This window comes from Talpa europaea (genome assembly GCF_964194135.1).
Source record: "Talpa europaea genome assembly, chromosome: 12".
Lineage (NCBI taxonomy): Eukaryota > Metazoa > Chordata > Mammalia > Eulipotyphla > Talpidae > Talpa > Talpa europaea.
In genome coordinates this window covers 8,758,111-8,779,118 of record NC_140079.1, presented here as the reverse complement: position 1 = coordinate 8,779,118, position 21,008 = coordinate 8,758,111, and the positions used below count along the sequence as shown (strand labels likewise).

Genomic DNA, 21,008 nt, shown 5'->3' with positions numbered 1-21,008 from the left:
AGGTGAACGCTTAACCCCACCCAGATATTCACTGGCAGGTGCTGAGGCAAGAAGGGCACTGACGGGTGCTCAGCCAGCGTCTAAGTCTCTGCAGCCTCCGTGCCGGGTCCCGGCTGTCAGGACTCCGGCCCGCGGCCTGGCGGCTTGGCCGCCGCCATCAGCCCAGACCCTGCCCCGCACGTTCTCCTCCCTCGACCCCGCCCGAGCCCCCTCTTTTCTTGGTCCCCTGCCCTCTAAGTTCCGCATCCAAGCCCCGCCCAAGCCAGTTCCACCTCATCCTCGGATCCGATTCTTGAAACCGTCACCCCAGGGCCCGCCCCGCTCAGTTTCTGGTTGGCCCTTGCTCCGCCCACAGCTCCTCAGGCGCCCTGAGGCGCGAGGACCCACAGGGGCTGGCCGCGGCATTGCCTGAGGATCCTGCCCCCCCTTTCCCCCGCCCCCCCAACCCAGGGCGGAAGCGACGGTACAACCGGAGTCCCCGCCGCGGCCCCTGGGTGCGCAAGGCGGGGCGGCTGCGGGCCCTCGGCGTCCCCGCGGGGCGGCCTTCCCCCGGCTGGCTCAGGCGCGGGCCGGGCAGCACGGCGCGCGCCGCGATGGGGAAGGCCCCCGGCGCAGGCCCCGGATGTCGTGTGCGCCGCCGTCCCCGCCGATGGGTCGGGACACACGCTCGCGCTCGCGGTCCGCGGGTCGCAGAGGCAGGAGGCAGAGGAGCCGGAGCGGGAGCCGGAGTCGAAGTCGGAGCGGGAGTCATGGGCGGCGAAGCCGGCGGCGCCGGGACGACGAGGGGCGGCGCAGGCGGAGGCGGCGGAGCCGGGAGCGCAGGTGGGTCCCTGCGTGCGCGGCGCCGGGCCGCGGCTTCTGCCGTCGAGCAGCGGGGAGGCGCCGCGGTAGCCAGGGAGGTCCGCCCGGGCGAGGAGACGTCCGGCCGCGGGCCGAGGCGAGGCGTCCCGGCAGGGCGCCTGCTGCTTGGAGGAACACCGGCGAGCTCGGGGGCGAGGCGGAGGGGAGCAGGAGATGAGGTCGGAGGAGTAACGGGAGGCTGGACGGTGCGGCCTCGTGTGCGGTAGTGAGGGGTTTGCGGTTATTCGGGGAGAGAGAGGTGTGCGAGGATTTTGAGCAATGGGGTGATGTGGTCCGACTGGCTTACAGAACTCCCTTTAGTGGAGAGAAGGGACTGGGGGCGGGCGCGGCGGACGTGACACCAGGGAGGAGGAGGATGGTCCAGCGCTGCAGACGAAAGGTGGTGGCGGCCTTCACGAGAGGAAGGCTGTGGGGAACTGGTTAGATTTAAGAGGGGTTTCAGAATAGAGTTGACAACACTTGCTGGTGGGCTGTTAACGGGGGGTGGGGGGTGTAAAAAGGAAGAACTGTTGATTGCAAGTAGAAGGATTCGACTCGGAGCCTTGGGTCCGAGTCCCCCCTGTCTGTTTGCAGTTCTTTTTTTCTGAAGATGGGGCAAGACTTGGCTTGAGTCTTCTCCACCCTGAAGGAACCAGCATGGTGATGGGGACTCCCAGACCTGGGTCCCAGTGCTGGCTCAACCCAGGAGTGACACCCAGGCGGGTCCCTGCCCCACCTTTTGCACATCTGTGCCCTCAGGGTCTCCGCCGCCCCTCCCTAGGCATGCTTTGTCCCTGTCCCCAGAGCGTGCTGTCCACACCAGTCAGTGACTGGAGGCAGGCACAGCTCATCGTCCTCTCGGTTTGACAAGGTGGCTTTTCATTTTAAAGGTATGGAATATCGTTGCCACCCAGGAATCTTAGAAGATACAAGCAGCAGGAGAGAAATTATGAATAAATTGTTTAACCAGGGATTGGCAAACTACAGCCTATGAACCAGTAATAAAAAACCAGTAATAGTTTTTTACACTTTTAAATGATGAAGGGGAAGGGGGGGTGAGGAGAGTATTCCGTGATATGTGAAAATTACATGAAACTCAATTTTTTTTAAGATTTATTTATTTACACAAGCACTGGGTACAGTCGGAAGCGCGGGAGGGTGAGAGAATTCACCAGAGCCAGAGCAGGGAACAGAACAGGCAGACTGATGAAACACACTGCTGAGGGGAGCAGCGGGCAGTAGCAGAGGTCTGCGTGCCATGCGGGACCCTCCTCCGGTGGCCGGGGAACAGCCGGGGATCGAACCGGCGCTGCAGAGGCTGCGGGCAGCTTCACAACCCAGCGCTCAACCGCTGTGCCACCGGGGAGGCCCGAAACTCAAATTTTGGTGTCCAGAAAATTTTACTTCCCCCTTATGTACAACTTTATTTTCAGTCATCCACATTAACCGCGATCCGAAAATACTGAGAATAAGATGTTTTGGGAGACATAATGTTTATGGATATATTGTTATCATTTTATGAGTTTATTCATTATTTAATATTATTATATCGTAGATTTTGTTGTTAATCTCTTACTGTGCCTAACTTACAAGTTAAACTATCATAAATGTGTATGATGTAAACATGGTAGGGTCTGATACTATCCTTGCTTTCAGACACCAACTGGGAGTCGTGGAAGGTATTGCCACGGAGAAGGGGGGACTATTGTAGTGGAACACGGCGGTGCCCCTTTGTTTACATGCTCTTTCTGGCTGCCTTGAACATAACATCTCTACTGTTGTAGCGCATAGGCTGGCCCTTTCTAGAAAAAGCTTGCTGACTTTGGGTTAAGCCTCTGATGTTGATGTTCTTAGCACTGATTCATGTGTAGCATTAAATCTGTTATTGTCATCTTTGTAATTTTTTGCCTACTGCTTTCTAGTATTTGAATTATCCACAAGAATCAGTCATCCTAGATTCATAATTAATCAATGTTGTTAAGGAAAATTTGATGAAATTTATTCTGTATTTAAGAACTCCAAAATAATTGGGTTTTGTTGCTTAGTTTTGATGTCGCTTAGTTGTGTTTAACAGAATACTTCAGACTCAGCTGTTCTTCTCCACATTCGGAAGGTCTCCAGCATTAAGAAATCCACCCGTAGGAACTCAGCATTCCATTCCCTGTTTTCACTGTCCTTCACTTCGGTGTCTGTCTTAGCCCAGTTCACTCCTGCCTATCCTATAGGACCAGTTTAAACACTACCTTCTGGTAAGACTGCCCTTGGCATAGACCTGTCAGGCCCTCGGGTTCCTGTGCTTACAGCACCTGGGCCATCCATGCCAGCCGCCCCTGCCCTCCCCTCTGCCTCCCTTTGTCCTCCTCATTCACAACTCTTCAGCCACTCAGACCCTCTCGCACATCAGACACAATCCTGCCCCAGGGTCTTTGTGCTTGCTGTGCTAGGAGTGTTCTTTCTCCAGCTCTCCCTGTAGCTTCCTCCCTACTTTCTCCAGAATGACCCACTCGGAAATCCTGAGACTGATCTCTCCATCCCTTAACTCTGTATCACTGTTCTTTGTGGCTGTTGGCACTGTCTGCTATTATGTGGTGTGTCAGTGTGCTGACATGAGCCCCCAGAGGGCAGGAACTGTCACTGTCAATGCTGTGTTCCAGAATCTAGAACCCTGCCTGGCACTTACAGAGGTGTTTAACAAAGGCCTGTCAGATAAATGACTGACCCGCAAACAGTAAGCAGACCTTTTCGGATTCCTTCTGCAGGTCAGATTCAGAGGAAGAGCGATGGAAGCGGCGAGGGAGGCAGAGCCGGAGTCCCCCACCACCCCGCTGTCACTCACAGGACCGGTCCTCTCGGTCCAACTCAGGTGATGAGCGGAGGCAGCAGCAACGTGGCAGATGGGTCCGCCGGCGACGGACACGCTCTTGGTCTCCAGGCTCCTCCGGATCCAGCTCAGCATCCCCAGACCACTCCCAGAGTCCTCAGGAGGCAGCAGCCGCCCTGAGCCAGCAGCAAAGCTTGCAGGAGCGGCTGCGCCTGCGCGAGGAGCGGAAGCAGCAGGAGGAGCTGATGAAGGCCTTCGAGACGCCAGAGGAAAAGCGGGCTCGGCGGCTGGCCAAGAAGGAGGCAAAAGAGAGGAAGAAGCGGGAGAAGATGGGCTGGGGGGAGGAGTACATGGGCTACACCAACACTGACAACCCCTTCGGCGACAACAATCTCCTGGGCACCTTCATTTGGAACAAGGTGAGCCCGCTGTCCCCGTGCGGCGCATGCTGCTTCCTCCTGAGTCTGCACCATTGGCCGCCCTTCCTGCCTTTCCAAAGGCTTTTGCTTTGTACGCTTTTTACAACTTGTTTCAAGAGGTGTGACTTAGCTCTCCCAGCAAACATTCCAAGGCGACACTTTGCCTTTTAGTTTATCTTCTACGTAACTTCTGCGCCTCATTTTCTGCCGCTTTCATTCCATTAACTGTCCTGCTGTGTAGAACCTTTGCCCAAACCTGGCCAGACCTCAAACAGCGTGGACAACAAGTGGGGTTTCCCAGTCATTGCTGCTCTGTTGGCTCAGAGTTTATCACTGTCATTTCACTTGAAAGATGAAAATTAAACACCGATCCTTCACCTGCCAGCCATAGCCTCAGGTGCGTGGCTTGAAGCAACACTTTCTCTCTCCCAGTTCTAGAGGCCAGGGACCTGAAATCAGGGTGTCACTGGTCATGCTCCCTCGGCAGCCTCTGGCGGAGAGTCCTGTCCCGCCTCTCCCAGCTCCTGCTGGGTGCTTTCTAGCCTCGACCTAGAGCTGCATCACTCCATGCCCGCCCCTGTTGTCACACAGCTTCTCCCCTCTGTCCCTGCATCCAGATGTCTGTCTTCTGAGGACACCAGTCATTGCATTAGGGCCCAGCCTGCTCCAATCTGATCTCAACTAATTACAACTGCAAAGACCCTCTCTCCAAATAAAGTCCCATTCACCATTTCCAGGGGCGGGATGGGGACATCATGGTGGGGAGAGGGGAGCACACAAATCAAGCCAACACAGCACCTGAGCGGGGTGGGGGGGGGCCACAGTCAGAAGCTGGTACCCCCGTTCACCACATGCCTCCAGGCAGCTCTCCACGGCTGTCTGGACATAGGAGCCCATCCCGCCTTGGAACCTGTGCGCTTAGCCCCCTCTGCTGGGACCCGCTGCCTCTCCCATGACTGCTCTTGCTCATCCTTCAGGTCTCAGCTGGTGTGTGTCCTCTTCTGGGAGGTCTTCCTGGCCCCTTTGGGCTCCCTGATACTCTTTCTCGCTCCCTAGTACTTTACTAACAGATAAGATGCGTGTCTGCCAGGTGTGGGCCTGTGTGAACCCTCACAGGGGGTCAGGCTATGGAGAACCAGACTAGCCGAGTCCACCAAAGACAGGGCAGGCAGGTGGCAGCTGCTGTTTACAGTGAGCAGTCCAGAAAGGTGTCCCAGAGACATCCAGACACGGCCAGGCTTACAGTTCCTGCCGGTCTGTAGGTTCCACTGGGCCGCTCTGCTCGCACTCGTGGTGGGCTCTGGGTAAGTGCGGAGTGAGGGCCTTGCAGGCGTGTGTGTTCAGTGTTTCCTCCACAAGCCTTTCTGGGAGCCTGGCCTGGCCCCAGGGAGCGCACCCTGCATTGAGGGCTTTGTTGGCCCCTCCAGTGATGAGCACACAGGGTGTAAACCCCCTGCTCAGCCTCAGGCCTCCAGTGCAGGAAGGGCACCGGACAGGTCAGCAGTCCAGGCAACGTCACATCTCTTGTGCTTGGATCCACCAGAGTGGGCGGTGACAGTGGACCCAGTGCCGGGCGTCATTTGAGGAACTTTGCACATGTCTGTGTCAGCTCTCACTGAGGCCTTCTCAGGGTGGAGTCGCTTGCCCAAGGTCACCCTGCTCTTGAATGACTGGGTCGTCTGGCCCCCTCACCCAGGCCCTCAGCTCTACACTGTGCAGCACGGGGTAGAAAGTGCCCGTACCGTGAGCCCACCTCAGTGGCCAGAGCAGCACCGGTGTCACGAGGAGGTCCTAAGCCAGGCAGCCCTATGTCCCCTTGGAGGCACATTTTCCAGGTACCAGGGGGTCCTTGAATCCTGGGAGCCTGGGGGAGATGACGGGAAGTGCAGAGCTCAACCCTGCTCAGTCAGCAGTTGCGACGTCATGTCGGGGGACGTGGGTCTCCAAGCCTTTTACATAAGCACCCTCTTAGGTGGGGCAGACAGGGAAGAGCCACTGACTGTGTTCGTGGCACTCCCAGGGGCCTAAGTGTGGAGAACCATTTATCCCCATGCTCTGGTGATCTGAGGCTCATGTGCTTTCAGCCTCTCATTCCCTCACTGTTCCTGCCTCCCTGAGCAGTTGCTGGACTCTGAATAGTGCGGGCACCGCGTAGCCAGTACAGCTAGGCCTCAGCATGAAATCAGAGAGTGGGCCTCAGCGAGGTTCTCCCATGAGTCCCCCAGAGTTGGGGTGGCCGCCTTTCCTATGTCTTGGCGCACGTCTCATTCATGGGCTGGGGTGCTCTGTAATGTTGGGCTGTGTCAGATTGACTTTGGTGCCTCTGAGGAGGCGCTGTCTCTGAGCGCAAGTCTGGGCGGTGTGACCATGGGTAGGTTACTGCTCTCTCAGCCTTGCTCTCCTGTCTTCAGAGCAAATGCTTTGGCCTGATTCATCTCATAGACGGTGTGTCCCAGGCTCCCTGGGGGTGGTGCCAAGGAGAGCAATGGGGAAGGCATCACTGCTCAGTGGGAATGTGGTTGGCCCCTCCAGGCACTGGAGAAGAAGGGAATCAGTCACCTGGAGGAGAAGGAGCTGAAGGAGCGGAACAAGAGAATCCAGGAGGACAATCGGCTGGAGCTGCAGAAGGTGGGGGTGCCCCCTGTTGCCCACATGAGGTCCTTCCCTCAAGGGGACTCAAGGCCCACTCACTCTGGCTTAAGTCAAGCAGGACTTGACTGACTTACATGAAAAATCCAACTGAAGTGGCTTAGGCCCGGATCCAAGGGCTCAGTGTCTCCAGCAAGCTGTTCCCCTCCATCTCTCAGCTTCACTCTGAACGCTGCCGTCAGAGCGGCTGAAAGAGGGCCCCGTCAGCCCCAAGGTCTGACCAAAGCCTCGGGCATCTGTGTGTCCATGGCCAATGGATCAGGGCCAGACCCGAGTCATAGTTTGATCCTTGACCCCAGGAGACCCCATGGCCCAAAAAGGCACTGGACAGACCCAACGGGACCCCCATTATGCAGTTTTCAGACCCCGGCCCCCACCCTGCCCGTGCACCCTCAGGTGAAGCAGCTGCGGCTGGAGCGGGAGCGGGAGAAGGCCATGCGCGAGCAGGAGCTGGAGATGCTGCAGCGGGAGAAGGAGGCGGAGCACTTCAAGACATGGGAGGAGCAGGAGGACAACTTCCACCTCCAGCAGGCCAAGCTGCGGTGTGGGGCCACCCTGGGGAGAGGGGGCACCCTTCCCCACCCTCCGTCCCCTCACTCTGCCACCCTTCTGGATCCAAGCACCTGTGTCTGCCCTGGGCCTTTTTACTTGCTGGCCCCACTGCCTAGAACCTGCTGCTTCCTTTGGGTTCCCCTGGTCACTCTTTCAGGGGCCAGGGGGCCCCTCTGGAGGGTGTGTTGCACCCTCCAGTCTCCCGTCAGCCTGTGTGGTGAGGAGGCATCTGACTGCCCCTCCGTCCGCATTGCGGAGCTGCATCTGCCGAGGAGCTTGTGCTGGATCCTAAAGTGCTGACCACCTGAGCCCTTTTGCCACACCCAGCCCATGCCAGTGGTTCACCCACTAGCGCCGTTTACGGGCCAGGAAAAAGAGGCTCCTCGGGCCCATGAGTTGCCCAAGGCTGCACAGTGGGTGTTTGAGTCCCAGCCTCAGTGTGTGTGCACAGGAGCCCATGTTTAGTGTCTCCCCCACCCCCGCCCCCTGGCCCTGCTGCCTGTAAGCCACACTGGTCCTGTGCAGGGACCAGGCCTGCTGGCCCAGGGCTCCCACGGGTGGGACCAGGAGCAGCCTCTGACCCATGGCCTCACAGGACTCAGGCGCCATCCACAGGGGGGAGGTGGTCCCGTCTGCCTCGTGCCCCTGCCCTGCTCCCACTCTCCTGACCTTACGTGTGCTCCTGTCTCTGCCCTCTCTGGTCTGTGGCTTCTGAGCCTGTCTTGCTCCTCCACCCAGCACCCCCTTTTACAGGATGCCTTCCTTTACCCTCTATCCAAACTCCCCCCATCTCCTGCACTGGTGTCCCCAGAGGCAGGGTCCTGAGGAAGAAGGACATAGCTGCCTCTGACCTCGCCCCTGCCCCCTGGCAGCTCCAAGATCCGCATCCGCGATGGCCGAGCCAAGCCCATTGACCTGCTCGCCAAGTACATCAGTGCTGAGGATGACGACCTGGCCGTGGAGATGCATGAGCCCTACACCTTCCTCAACGGGCTCACTGTGGCTGACATGGAAGACCTGCTTGAGGACATCCAGGTACCATCAACCCCCGGACCCCCACCCAGGCCCCCAGCACCTCCAGGACAAGCCTTCACCATCCCCTCTGCGCCCCCAGGTATACATGGAGCTCGAGCAAGGCAAGAATGCAGACTTCTGGCGGGACATGACCATTATCACGGAGGATGAAATCTCCAAGCTCCGCAAACTGGAGGCCTCGGGCAAGGGGCCAGGTAACCTAAAGCAGCGCGTGTCCAAGTTGGGGTGCCCAGAGAGATGCTAGGGGGTGTGCCCTTGGGGGCGCATATCCAGATCTGATGGGAGCGCTAAAGGCCAGGTCACTCCTCGGGAAGCCTTGGGCTCACCAAAGGGCCTGTCCTCACCTGCAGGTTGTTTGCCCTCTTGGCTCTCCCTCTCGGGGCCTCTGACCAGCAGCATCAGCCTAGGGCGGGGCTCGCTTCCTGATGGTGGGGGACTCTGTCAACTCCCCAGGTCTTGGAGTCTCAGAATGCTGAGACATCCAGACCTAGCTTCCTTCGAATGGTCGTTTAGTGGCATGGTGAAGAGCCGGTGACAGTCACATCTTTTTTGTTGGGCTTCAAGATTTCCTGGGAGCTCCGTCTCAGAGCAGGACCCAGCGCCACTTGGCCAGGAACCCACGCCGCCCATCTATTCAACATGACAGTCTTTTCTAACTGACATTTCCTTCCCTCAGATGAGTGTGTGCATGTAGTGCTGAGGGGAAGGAGCACTAAGCCAGCTCTCCCGCTGCCATCCGGTCTGGGTCACTCTGAGGCTTTGTTTTTTTTGTTTTTTGTTTTTTGTTTTTAAGATTTTTTATTTATACAAGTACTGGGTACAGTCAGAAGCGCGGGAGGGCGAGAGAATTCACCAGAGCCAGAGCGGGGAGCAGAGCAGGCAGAAGGACCGAAGTACACTGCTGAGGGGAGCAGCGGGCGGCAGGAGAGGTCTGCGCGCCCTGTGGGACCCTCCTCCGGTGGCCGGGGAGCAGCCGGGGATCGAACTGGCGCTGCAGAGGCTGCGGGCAGCTTTGCAACCCAGCGCTCAACTGCTGCGCCACCGGGGAGGTCCTCTGATGCTTTGTTCCCGGCAGCATCCCTGGCCCCACAGACCACCTGGCGTCCTCGGGGGCAGAGCCCACCGTAGCAGTCCTGCCCTCCCTCTCCCTTAATCCAGCTCCCTGAGCCCCCAGCTTTCATGACATCAGCTCCTGAGAGCCCCGAGTCTCACTTCCCGGCCCATGTGCCATGGCAGGGGCCTGCTCTCCCCTCCCAGAGCCTGTCTGCCTGTCACTGGCGGCGGGGGCCGGTGATCTGGAGACCTTGCTTGCTTTTAGGGAAAGGAGAAATTATTTCCTGTCTTTGAAATGGAGTCAGTTTCCCTCAGTGCTTCTGGGGTGCTGGGGACCACCCTTTGGTCAGGACATGTCTCCTTTGGTGGCTGCGAGGCTGATCTAGAGTTCTAGCTGGAGGGGTGCTGTGGGGCCACTGGCAGAGTGGTAGCTGTGAACATGGCTGGGGTACAGGTCTGGGCCACCAAGCAGTGGGGAACCTTGCCTGGTTGGCACCTCCTCGGGGACCAGCCCCAGCCCCTTTGTTGGTTGTGGCCAGGGGAGGGGTGATAAGCAGGACCAGAGGAGTGTGGGGTGGGCCGGTGCAGCTGTCAGGTGCCTCCGGTGGGGCTGACGTGTCCACCACCAACCGGCCTCCAGCTGGACGCTGCAGGTGGTCGGACTCAAAGTGCCCATCAAGCCTCCTCTCCCCACCCGGTACCCTGGTGTCTCCCGCCCCCGCTGAGGGCAGGCTGGCCCCAGCTGTTGCCCAGCCACCATCCTGCGCCTTCCCTGCGCTGTGTGGGACCTCTCTCCGGGACTGCACATCTCCCTTGTCCGTGGTTTGAGGCCTCCTCTCAGCAGGGTGTGTCCACTGGTAATCTCTGAGGAGAAGCAGGAAATCCTCTTATGTCCTCTGGCTCTCCTGGAGCTGGCGACGCCTGGCTGGGTACAGGACTCCGAGGGCAGGACTAGACCTTTTCCTTCAGAGGTCGAGGCCCCAGCAGCTGTCTGGGGAAGTCTGAGGGACGTGCTGCCGCCGCTCCCTTTTCCAGAGTTCTCAGTGCGTAAAGTCCACGGTCATCTCAAGTCCACTGGGGCCTGGTAGCTGTGGCCCCTCCCTCCCCTTTCTCCGACGCGTCCTTACTTGTGGCGGGGCGGGTCCCAGGTCACTCCAGGTGTCCTCAAAGATGAGTTCCCGTTTCTCCCTTCGGATTGATTTTCAAAACAGGAACCGAAACCCATCTGGCGCTGTCCTTTTTTCTTTTTAAATTAAGTTGGGCTGTTTCCTTTTCTTTTTCTTTTTCCTGTTGCTGTAACTGGGAAATTCTCACCGTTCAGTGGGCTGTGCAGCAGAAAGCGGGTCCCAGCTGCCTCTGTGCCCTCTCCATTGGGCCTGCTTGCGGGTCCTCCCCGCAGTAACACCTCTCCCAAACGTGGTCCCTCACATGGACCCCCGGGCCTTGTTGCTGGGTGCTCAGGCGGCATCCCCGGCACAGCCACCTGCGGACCTAGGCCTCCTCAAACGGGGTTCCGCAGCACTTGGCTCTCACGGGAGCAGCTGACTGGCTGGCTGGGTTTTTCTTTTTCCCCAGCAACTGTCGCTTTGAACAAGCATAGATCCAGTTTCTGTTTTTGTGTGCACAGGATGTGGCTCTGCTTAGATGGGCCTGGGGGTTGTTGCCGAATTCAGTTTTGGTTACGAAATGTATCTGTACCTATTAAGAGACCTACGTCAGCCTGCCAGCCCGGTGGGCCTGCTGCTGAGTCCATTGCTACCCAGGACTGCTCAGGTGCCCGGCATGGGACAGAATCTCTGATTCTAGTGTCCCAGGTTGGTGTCTGGAGGGACTCAGGTCCATCTCAACCTGACCCCCGGAAGCATTGGAAAAGCCAGCTGGGAGCAAGAGCTGGCTACCTATCCTCCATTTACTCACAACTGCGTACACTCAGCTGCCTGTGGGCCCAGCACAGAGCTGGGGAAACCACAGCCGGAAGCCTAAGGACATCCAGGCCAAGGGGATAATGTGGTGGTTAGGGAGGACTTCCTGGTACAGGGGACATTCTCACTGATCGTCAGTGATGGGTGGGATCCAGGGAGCAAACTGGATGGAGAGGAAAGTTATTGGTAACAAGTACTGCATGTGCAAAGGCCCTGGAGCAGGGTTTGGTGTCTCGTGAGCAACAAGGAGGCTGGTATACTGGAGCATGGAGGGGCATCTTGCCCCTATTCTCAGGGGCCTCACAGTCCGGAGGGGAGAGAAAGGTCCCTGAGCCCCCAGCCTTGAGAGAATCCATGAGAGTCTCCTGTAGGACATAGGGGGCCTGTTTGTCCTGGGGGTAGCATCAGGACTTCCCAAGAGACACAATGGCAGGCACAGTGCCTGGGAGCAGCATCCTTCACGCTGTACACAGCAAGTGCTACATGTGTTCTCTCTCGTGTCTACAGAGGGGAAATTGAGGCCAAGAGAGGGTGAACCACTTGCCCAGGCTCACAGATGGGACTGGCAGAGCAGGATTTGAAGTTTGGATAGCTGGCTACTGAGTGAACCATCCAGTCCCCTACCGTGTGGTTCAGACCCAGCAGAGAGTGGAAGGTGTACTGGGCCAAGGCACTCAAACTTGAACCTGGATGCTAAGGTTCCCAGACCCCCAGGTCAGGCCCAGAAATATATGCCCAGCCTCCCTCAGACTTAGGGGCCAGGGTCCAAGGCCTGATGCCAACTTAGTGCATTCGAATAATGCAGCCAGGGTCATGGGTGAGTCAGAAGCCAGGGACAAGGCAGGACCCTGGGAAGTCGGTGAGGAGGCAAGGTGGAGGGCTAGGCCAGCGCTGAGCACCCCTGTTCCATGCAGGTGAGAGGCGGGAAGGCGTCAACGCCTCGGTCAGCTCTGATGTGCAGTCAGTCTTCAAGGGGAAAACGTACAGCCAGCTGCAGGTCATCTTCCAGGGCATCGAGGGCAAGATCCGGGCCGGGGGTCCCAACCTGGACATGGGCTACTGGGAGAGCCTGCTGCAGCAGCTGCGGGCCCACATGGCTCGAGCCAGGTGAGCAAGTGGGCAGCTCTTAGCCCCTCTTGGGAGCTCACCCGGGAGCCAGGAGCCATGTCACCGGGAGCTGCCCCTGACTAACCCTAGAGTCCCACAGATTTTTGTCCTCCCTAAAGCCCCTACCATGTTCCCATGCTCCCTACCAGGAGTCAGGGGCCAGGTGGAGCTGGCCATTAGCAGTTGTCCTTTTCTCCTAGCCAGGCCTTTGTTTCCCTGTCAGCAGGCATCACAGGAAGTCCAGGGCCGCTGGCCCCCACTCTGTGTACACATTCTCAGCATGCTTGGCACCACTGTGTAAACACGGGGCCTGTGTAAATGCCTCTGAATTTCTCCCCTCCTTGCCAGCCCTGCATCTGGCTTGGCCTGCCCCGTAGGCCTCAGCCGCTTAGGGATACCCGTGTACAGCCAGGGGCCATTTGAGTCCATGACCCCATGTCTCCAAGTCAGTTTCCTTGTGACCAGAATCTTGACCTTGGACTAGCTGCAGCTGGGCAGCAACCCCAGCTAGCGCCATGGCTTGCTGCCCTTCTACCTCACAGCAAAAGGAGGGTCTTGTGAAGCCAAAGAGGGTGTGGGGTGATGGTGGCAGGGCCCCCATCTGAGTGTCGCCTGTGGAAGTGACTCCTGCGCTTTGATCCAGGCTTCGGGAGCGGCACCAGGACGTGCTGCGGCAGAAGCTGTATAAGCTGAAACAGGAGCAGGGGGTGGAGAGTGAGCCACTGTTCCCCATTCTCAAGCAGGAGCCCCAGTCTCCTGGACACAGGTAAGCCATGCCCTGGCCCACTCCCACCCCGTCCGGGTTCCCCAGCCTCTGCAGGGGCCCCCGGCAGCCACCCACCCTTCCTCTGGTCTGCAGCCTGGAGCCTGAGGAGCCAGCCCCAACCCCACCCGGGCCCTCAGAGGGCGGCCCCCCAGAGCCAGAGGCAGAAGGAACAGCCCCAGCTGAGGGCGAGGCGGACGGGGAGGCCGTGCTCATGGAGGAGGACCTGATCCAGCAGAGCCTGGACGACTACGACGCAGGCAAATACAGCCCCCGGCTGCTCACGGCCCACGAGCTGCCACTGGACGCCCACGTGCTGGAGCCAGATGAGGACCTGCAGCGCCTGCACCTGTCGCGGCAGCAGCTCCAGGTCACAGGTATTGGGTGGGCCCTGGGCGAAGGGGGCATGATGAGCCGGCCCCCATCATCCCCCTCGGGTCCCCTGCGCCTCCATGCAGTCACCTGCACACCCACGTATTCATTTAGGGGTTGGCCCCCAAGACGCGGGTGTGACCGTCTTGCCCACTGTAGAGTGGGCGGTGGGGTCCTGCGGGGCCAGGCCCAGGCTGATGCATACCCCGGCCCACAGGTGACGCCAGCGAGAGCGCTGAGGACATCTTCTTCCGGCGGGCCAAGGAGGGCATGGGCCAGGACGAGGCGCAGTTCAGCGTGGAGATGCCGCTGACGGGCAAGGCCTACCTGTGGGCAGACAAGTACCGGCCGCGCAAGCCACGATTCTTCAACCGTGTACACACGGGCTTCGAGTGGAACAAGTACAACCAGACGCACTACGACTTCGACAACCCGCCACCCAAGATCGTGCAGGGCTACAAGTTCAACATCTTCTACCCCGATCTCATCGACAAGCGCTCCACGCCCGAGTACTTCCTGGAGGCCTGCGCCGACAACAAGGACTTCGCCACGCTGCGCTTCCACGCCGGGCCGCCCTACGAGGACATCGCTTTCAAGATCGTCAACCGTGAGTGGGAGTACTCCCACCGCCACGGCTTCCGCTGCCAGTTCGCCAATGGCATCTTCCAGTTGTGGTTCCACTTCAAACGCTACCGCTACCGCCGGTGACCTGCGAGGGTGTGGCTGGTTCACGCCACACCTGGGGCTCCCCTTAGGGCCTCCTGTTTGCCAGCATGGAAAGGTCGTCACCATCGAACCCAAGGGGATGCATGACCCCGGGTCCTGCCCTATGGGAGGGGCCGAAGGTGGGGTTTTCAGAGCTCAGAAACCGAGCATCCCCGGCCTCTGTCCAGATGGGTGAGCTGAGGCCTCCTCCCCCTCCACTCCCAGCCTTGTGGTTTCTGTGCTGCGGGGCTGCCTTCATTGGCTGGAGAGGGCACAGGGTACAGATATGGGGCCGCTAGGCTTGCAGGGGGCATGAAGCCCAAGTCCAGGATGTTGACCAGCCCTTAGATGTGACCACTGGCCACAGAACCCAGACTCTGGGCCCTTCACGAATACGCAACCACGGGCCCTGGATCCTTTCCTGTGCCCTTCCAGAAGGTTCCAACTAGGGGATATCTGAGTTCTGTGGTTCCCTAGTTGCCCCTGGTGCTGGCCAAGGGGTTGGCTCCCTCAGGTGGGGGGTGGGGGCACATCGTCATACACCTTCAGGTCCAGGACCCAAGGGTCACAAGACAACATCCTGTGGCCACCCAGCATCAGCACTCCTGGGGGTCTGGCCTCCGGGTGAGGCTGCAGTACCCCACCTGGACCACTTCCAGAGCTGCGGGGTGTCTGCCCGCATCCTGCGTCAGCACAGCCACATTCCTCAGGCTGCCTCCCGGCCACCATGGAGCTGCCCCCTCATCTCAGCTAGACAGTCAGCCAGACAGGCAGAGCCACTGTCATGGACTGTCAGCCACCCCTCGGGCAGGACAACCCCAGAAACAAACTTCTAACATTTTATTACAGAGACAATTCCAACCAAAAGTGGGAAGAATCCTACGTCAGACCTGAAGTGCCGCCTCCCAGACAGCCCAGCCCGGAACCCAGATTTCATCTGGGAATATTTTAGGTTGTTTCTCTAAAAAGACTTTTTTAGGTGGGGTGGGAAATCATATTTTCATTTAATTGGCCTACTGGTGAGTGCATGTTTTTTTAATAAACACTTTATTTTAGAGTAATTTCAGATTTTCAGAAATGGCACACAGCGAGGCTTCCCACACCCAGCGTCCCCGCTGTCTGCATCGTGTGTGACCACAGCGCACATGTGGCTGAGCGCTGAACTGAACCGAGAAGAACTTCTGAAGACAAACACCACACCTAAAAATACCTAGCAGTGGTTTCGTTAGAAAGTCGTTTGCCACCATGACTTTCTCGCTCTTTGCCCCTCCTTGGTCTCACCTCCCCCACAGAGAGCACCGTCTGCTCCTGATACGGATAACGGCTGGGCGCCAAGGAGCTGCACACCTGGGCCAAGGGTCACCCACAGACTACACTGGGATATTTCTCACTGTTGCACCTGGAGGTGCTGTGGGCACCCGGTGGGTAAGGTCAGGGGTGCTGCTGCACACCCCCACAGTGCGAGTCTAGTTTCTGTGTTAGCAGTGCTGAGAGGGACCCCGTAGGCCGCTGGTCGCCTCCCAGCCCTGACCTGAGGCATCCCAGGTTTCCCTGCTACAGCTTAGGCCTCCATTTTGCCCTGCCCCACCTCTCACAAGGAAGTGGCCCTATTCTAGACGACAGGGCTTGGCCAGGGGCAGCTCTCCACACTGCAGACCCGGGCCAACTTGATCCAGGATTAAGAAAGTACATAATGGGGCCTCCCCTGGTGGCGCAGCAGTTGAGCACTGGGTTGTGAGGCTGCCCGCAGCCTCTGCAGCGCCGGTTCGTTCCCGGCCGCCAGCAAGAGTCCCACCAAAAAAAAAAAAAAAAAGTGCATAATGGCAACACAGACATAATCTTGCCCTTTGGCCCCTGTGACAAACATCACTCATCAATTGCTGGTCGCCAGCACACTCAATCCCCAGGTCTCTCTGGGACAGGCCTGGGAGGCACTTTGGAGCCAGCCTGGTGCTTGGTCACGAGATGGGTGTGGCAGTGGTCTGTTCACAGCACGGATAGATAAAACGTTCATACCCATTTCCTGAGGTTCACAGTGAATCTCACAGGCCCACACTTTGAAGCCTGTAGAGTAGCGATCAGGTTAGGACCCAGGTTTCTCCATCATGGAGATGACCTCCCAGGCCACCATGTCCCAGCTTCTGTTCCCCCCCTTGCCCCAGGGGAGTCTTCCTAGCGCCTCTGCATCCCCTCTGCAGTCCAGCAGGGCATCTACCCAAAGGAGGCGGCTGTCCTGAATTGCTGGGTGCATGTTTAGCCAGGAGCCCCCAGTCTCAAGGGAGGAGAGCTGCAGCAAGAGGTCAGGCTGGGGTAGGGGAGGCACTGGGTCTGGGGGATCTCAGAAGAACTGGGAAGTTTCCCTGGAAAAGGGCCTGGAAGGATGGGGGTGCTGGGCAGAAATGCAGAGGGGAGCCTGCCTTGGAACAGAAGGCGGCAGGTGTCCCAGGGCAGGCGTCCAGGGGCCTAACTGTGCAGAGCCCTGGGGAGCCACAGAGGATGAGTGAAGCAGACAGGGAAACCCCGCAGACAGACTAGAGATGGAACAGGACCACCAGCTGCTCCATGAGCCCACCCTGGCCTGAGGCCCACCCAGTGTCTCTTAAGCTGCCCCCAACCCCCACGCAACCTCTTCCAAACCCCACCCCATCCTCTTCCTGCCCTTGGCTATGTCCCAAGCTAAGAATAGATGCTCCCTGCATGGCCCCCACAGGAAACCACAGCCACGGGGGGTACATCCTGAGAGTGGCCTCTGTTCCCACCATCTGGCCCCCCAGACCATCTCAACCCCTCCCAAGCTTTCTATGCACCCATTAAGCAAGGGGGGCGGGGTGAGGAATAGAGTCCAGAAGGTGGTGACCACCGGGAGCTCATGTTCAAGGTCTTGGCCTTGGTCATCATGTCTTCCCTCTGGACCTCAGTTTCCCTGTATACAGAGTATCTACATGACCTGCATTTGCAGAATTGTGGTGAGACCAAGACAAAATGCAAGTCAAGAGAACTCTCTGACCCCTGCCCTGGCTGTTTCCCAAAACAAACACTGTCCCCCTTATCTATGGGCAGAGGAAGTGGGAAGTTTCCCTCTAGCTCTCACCATCCCCAACTGGAGCCCAAACCTACATCCTCTTCCCACCGCATCTGCCCTCCTTAAATATTGTTCCCCAAAGCCTCATGCTCTCTTGCCTCCAACATTTTGCATATGTAATTTCTGCCACAACCATGTCGCTTGGACTTGGGGAACTCCTACTCATCCCACAAAGCCCTAGTTTCCATGAGCCTCCCCACAGAACAGCTGCCTGGCTTACCTTCTGGGCTTCACTCAGCCCTGTCATTTCCTCAAACCTGGTTTCCAGTCCTATCTAGGGCTCAGAATTGTCCTGCCACATACACAGAGCTGCAGTTGAGGAGGTATTAGTGGGGAATAAGACTGCCTGGGAGATCAAGGCCAGTGCTCTGTTGTATGCATAGGAGTTGGGGAGATACTTTGGCAAGGAAAGAGGAGATAGGGTTAAACAGTTGGGAAACTCCCAACAATGGGATGGAATGGGGGAGGGGCCATTTAAAGCAGTCGGAAGGATGGTGGGTGTGGAAGCCAGAGAAGGGGCTTCCTGAGAAGCACAGGGCCAGGGCAAGAATTCACCTTCCTCCCTCAGAGCCTGGGCTCCTGGCCCATCCTGGGCCCCAAGGGCCGTGGGCAGGAAGGACCCTTTAAGAAGCTTCTCACTTTCTGTAGCACCATAGAGCCTCCTGCCTTTGCTCTGGCCTTGCTCAAGTCCATCACCCTCGGCTGGCACGGCTTTGGGCTGATAAGACTGACCCAGAGCCCGGAGTGAGTCTGGGGGCTTTCAAGGAAACCCACCTCTCTGGGAGCTCAGCCCCCGTTTTCAGCACCCAGGCCCGAATCTCTGAATCACCCCTGGCTGACAGGCTCTGGGCACCCTTCCCTGTGCTGAGGCAAGGAGGCGGGCGCGTCCCCACCCCGCCGCAGGCTTCAGCTAGGGGCTTTTCCTCCCTGTCCCCTAAGCCACCTCAGAGTCTTAGTCCACGCCCGGGGCCCAGGCAGAAGGAGGAGCAGGACCCTTCCCGGGCCGGAGGTGGGAGTGGTGGGGATCCCCACCGGAGCCCGATGGCTCCTCCCCTTTAAATACCTCTGCACCCCCCTCTCCCCAGCTCACACGCGGGTCTCACACAGACCCTATGTGATTAAGCACCTCCTGGTGCCGGCTCCGAGCCCTGAGCCCCTATGCCAAGGGCTGGACACCCCTAGGGAGCTGACGCTGCCAGTCCCCTCTGGCCTTGGGTGCTGCCCAGACGGTGAATAATGCGAGGCCTGGCGGCGAGTCACAGGGGGCCGTCAGCGGGGTAAGGGGGGGGGGGTCTCCCAGCCACCAAACCCCTGTCCCCGGCGGCCGACGGGCGTCCCCTACCCCAGGGGCCGCGGGGCCTCCCCTGAGGACTGGGGGACCCCCACCCACAGACCCTGGCGGGTTAGACCCCGGGCTGAGGGGCGTGGCCGGCGCGGCGGGGCGGAGCTGATAAGAAACCGAGGGAGACGGACAGACAAGGACAGACCAACGGCAGGACAGACCAACGGCAGGGCCGCCGAGCGGAGCCCTCTCCCCAAGCGGTTCCCAGCCCCCGCGGGGCCCCCGGGGCCGGGCAGGGTCCTGCCCCTCCTTCCGCCGCGCCGCGGCCCGGGGCTTCCTGTGCCGCATCCTCCCTCCGGCGCCCGCGACGTGGCCGCGCGGGGGGCTCCCGAGCGCCGCCCCTGCGTGACCCGCCCCGGGGGCGCCGGGGCCCGGCAGCTCGGCCCGGCTCCCGACTCGCGCCCCGCGCGCGGGTCCCCACGCAGCCGTCGGCTCAGGTGAGGGCGCGCCGGCTCGGGGCGGGGCTGCCGGCGCAGGTACCGGGGGCGTGTCCTGCGGGAGCGGGCGCGGCAGCCGGAAGCCGGTGCCCCGGGCCGTGGTGCCACCAGCGGGGGCCCGGGGCGAGCCGAGCGCGGGGCTGTGAGCAGGTGTGTCTGATTGGTTGTGAGTCCGCGAGGCAGCCTCCCCCCGATCTGTGTGTGTCTAAGCGTGTCTGATTTTCTGCGAGTCTGTGTGCGTGATTGGTCGTGTTCTGTGTGTCTGTGTCTCCGGCTGTGTGTCTGATTTTCGGTCTGTGTCCCGCCGGGTGTCTGTGCGTGCACTCTCAATGCTGAGCCTTGGCCTGTGTGGTCTCTGTAACCGTGTCCATCACGCCAGCAACACGGCCTGGCCTCACACCTGCCTGTTGGTGCAGCCCTCCCTGCAGACCTCAGCTGCGAACCCTGGGAGGGCACCCCGAGGACAGTTGGGAAAACTGAGGCTCAGAAAACGGGCTACGTGGGTGTGGGGGGGCATGAGGCTCCACCTGACTCTGGCTGACTCTTGAACCCCTGCTCAGCACCATCTGAGATGGGGCCCTGGTGATGTCACAAACAGGAAAAGTTCCCGGAAATTGAGCCCTACTTTGGAGGCCTGGAGACCCACTGTGGCCCTGTGTGTGTGTGTGTGTGTGTGTGTGTGCGCGCGCGCGTGCATGTGTGGGAGTGGGTATCTGTGCCCACACAGGGGTGTGGGGCCTCATGCCTGTGGGCCCGTGGCTCTGCACTGGTGTGGGCCAGTCCGGGCTTGATCCCTCTGTTCCTGCCAGTGTCTTCTTTGGCTGCCTGGACAGCAGTCAAAGAACTCAGGAAACACGGGAGCACACTGGGGTCACCAGGGCATCGGGCTCCTGTGAGCCCAGCCAGAGGCAGGAAGGGCACCGCGGGCAGTAGGTTCGGCCGAGGCACGGCCCCGGGGGGCAGGTTGGGCTCCCAGCATGCAGGGGCGGAGCGGGGATCCCAGCCTGGGTCTGAGGCCAGGGCCCCTCCTCCCGTTGCCAGCTGGGTGGGCTCAGGATGAAGGCCCCGGGAGCCAGGGAGCCGGGGTGGTGTGTTGAGTGGCAGAGGGACGTGGTGAGACTTGGATGCTCATGCTGGCGGGAGGAGGCACGTCTGGCCGCGACAGCTGACGAGGCCAGAGGAGGGGGCTGGGGTTTGAGAACCAAGGATCACGCTCCATCACCGTGTGGGTGGGGCTCCGGCCCTCTGCCCCGGTGGGCCCGGACTCCATCCTCCAGAGAGGAGTCCGGGCCCTAGATGGAGATTTCTGGAACCCCAGCCCCTGGGAATTCTATAGGTCTTCTTGCTTCTAGAGCCAGAGCTCATTAGGATTCCAGAAACTTGGGCCCTCAAAGTTCAAACGTCCCCACTCCTGGGTCACAGAATTCTGGGTTTGTCCCGTGAGGGAGACAGAGAGGTGGGTTGCCAAGGACACGACGCTGCTTCTGGACCCCAGGCTGGGGTGAGGATGGTCCCCCCCCCCGACCCCTGTGAGAGGGAAAAGGAGCTTTGCCACCTGGCTGGTCTGCCTGGGAACCTGAGACCTCGGCTATCACCTGAAGCCATGGTGGGGGGACTGGAGGGCTGAGCTATGGCCAGAGGGAGTCTTGCCTGTTTCCCGTCCCCTCAGGCCAAGGGCTCTACGTCACTGGGTTTTCCCCAGACATGTGAGGTCAGGGGCATGTCTCTGGGCGGCTGAGGGGTGCATGAGGCAGGCCAACAAGGGATGGAGAGACCCAGAGGGGCAGGGGTCGCTCCAGGCTGAGGCCCAGGTTGTGGCGGTGGCCGCAGGAACAGCCCGAGTCCCCAGGAATGCTCAGAAACAGCACACGCCAGGTCCCCGGGGAGGGCACGCCTGGCCCCTGGAGGA

The 21,008-nt window shown here is 59.6% G+C and overlaps 1 protein-coding gene across 1 annotated transcript; it reads left to right on the top strand.

Annotated features, from left to right (window-relative positions):
* Positions 1 to 512: 512 nt before the first annotated feature.
* CACTIN (cactin, spliceosome C complex subunit) lies at positions 513 to 14,428 on the top strand. The gene is made up of 10 exons (XM_084250292.1): positions 513 to 822; positions 3,600 to 4,080; positions 6,613 to 6,708; positions 7,126 to 7,271; positions 8,154 to 8,316; positions 8,396 to 8,510; positions 12,206 to 12,398; positions 13,042 to 13,164; positions 13,258 to 13,538; positions 13,751 to 14,428. The coding sequence occupies exons 1-10, from the start codon at positions 623 to 625 to the stop codon at positions 14,239 to 14,241; spliced, it is 2,289 nt and encodes a 762-aa protein (XP_084106418.1). The 5' UTR covers positions 513 to 622; the 3' UTR covers positions 14,242 to 14,428.
* The last annotated feature ends 6,580 nt before the right edge of the window (positions 14,429 to 21,008 follow it).

Bases quoted from the DNA above. Each gene is read 5' to 3' on its own strand.
- CACTIN (XM_084250292.1), top strand. From the start codon at position 623: ATGTCGTGTGCGCCGCCGTCCCCGCCGATGGGTCGGGACACACGCTCG. The intron at 6,709-7,125 runs GTGGGGGTGCCC...GTGCACCCTCAG, and splicing joins ATCGGCTGGAGCTGCAGAAG to GTGAAGCAGCTGCGGCTGGA. The intron at 13,165-13,257 runs GTAAGCCATGCC...TCTGGTCTGCAG, and splicing joins CCCCAGTCTCCTGGACACAG to CCTGGAGCCTGAGGAGCCAG.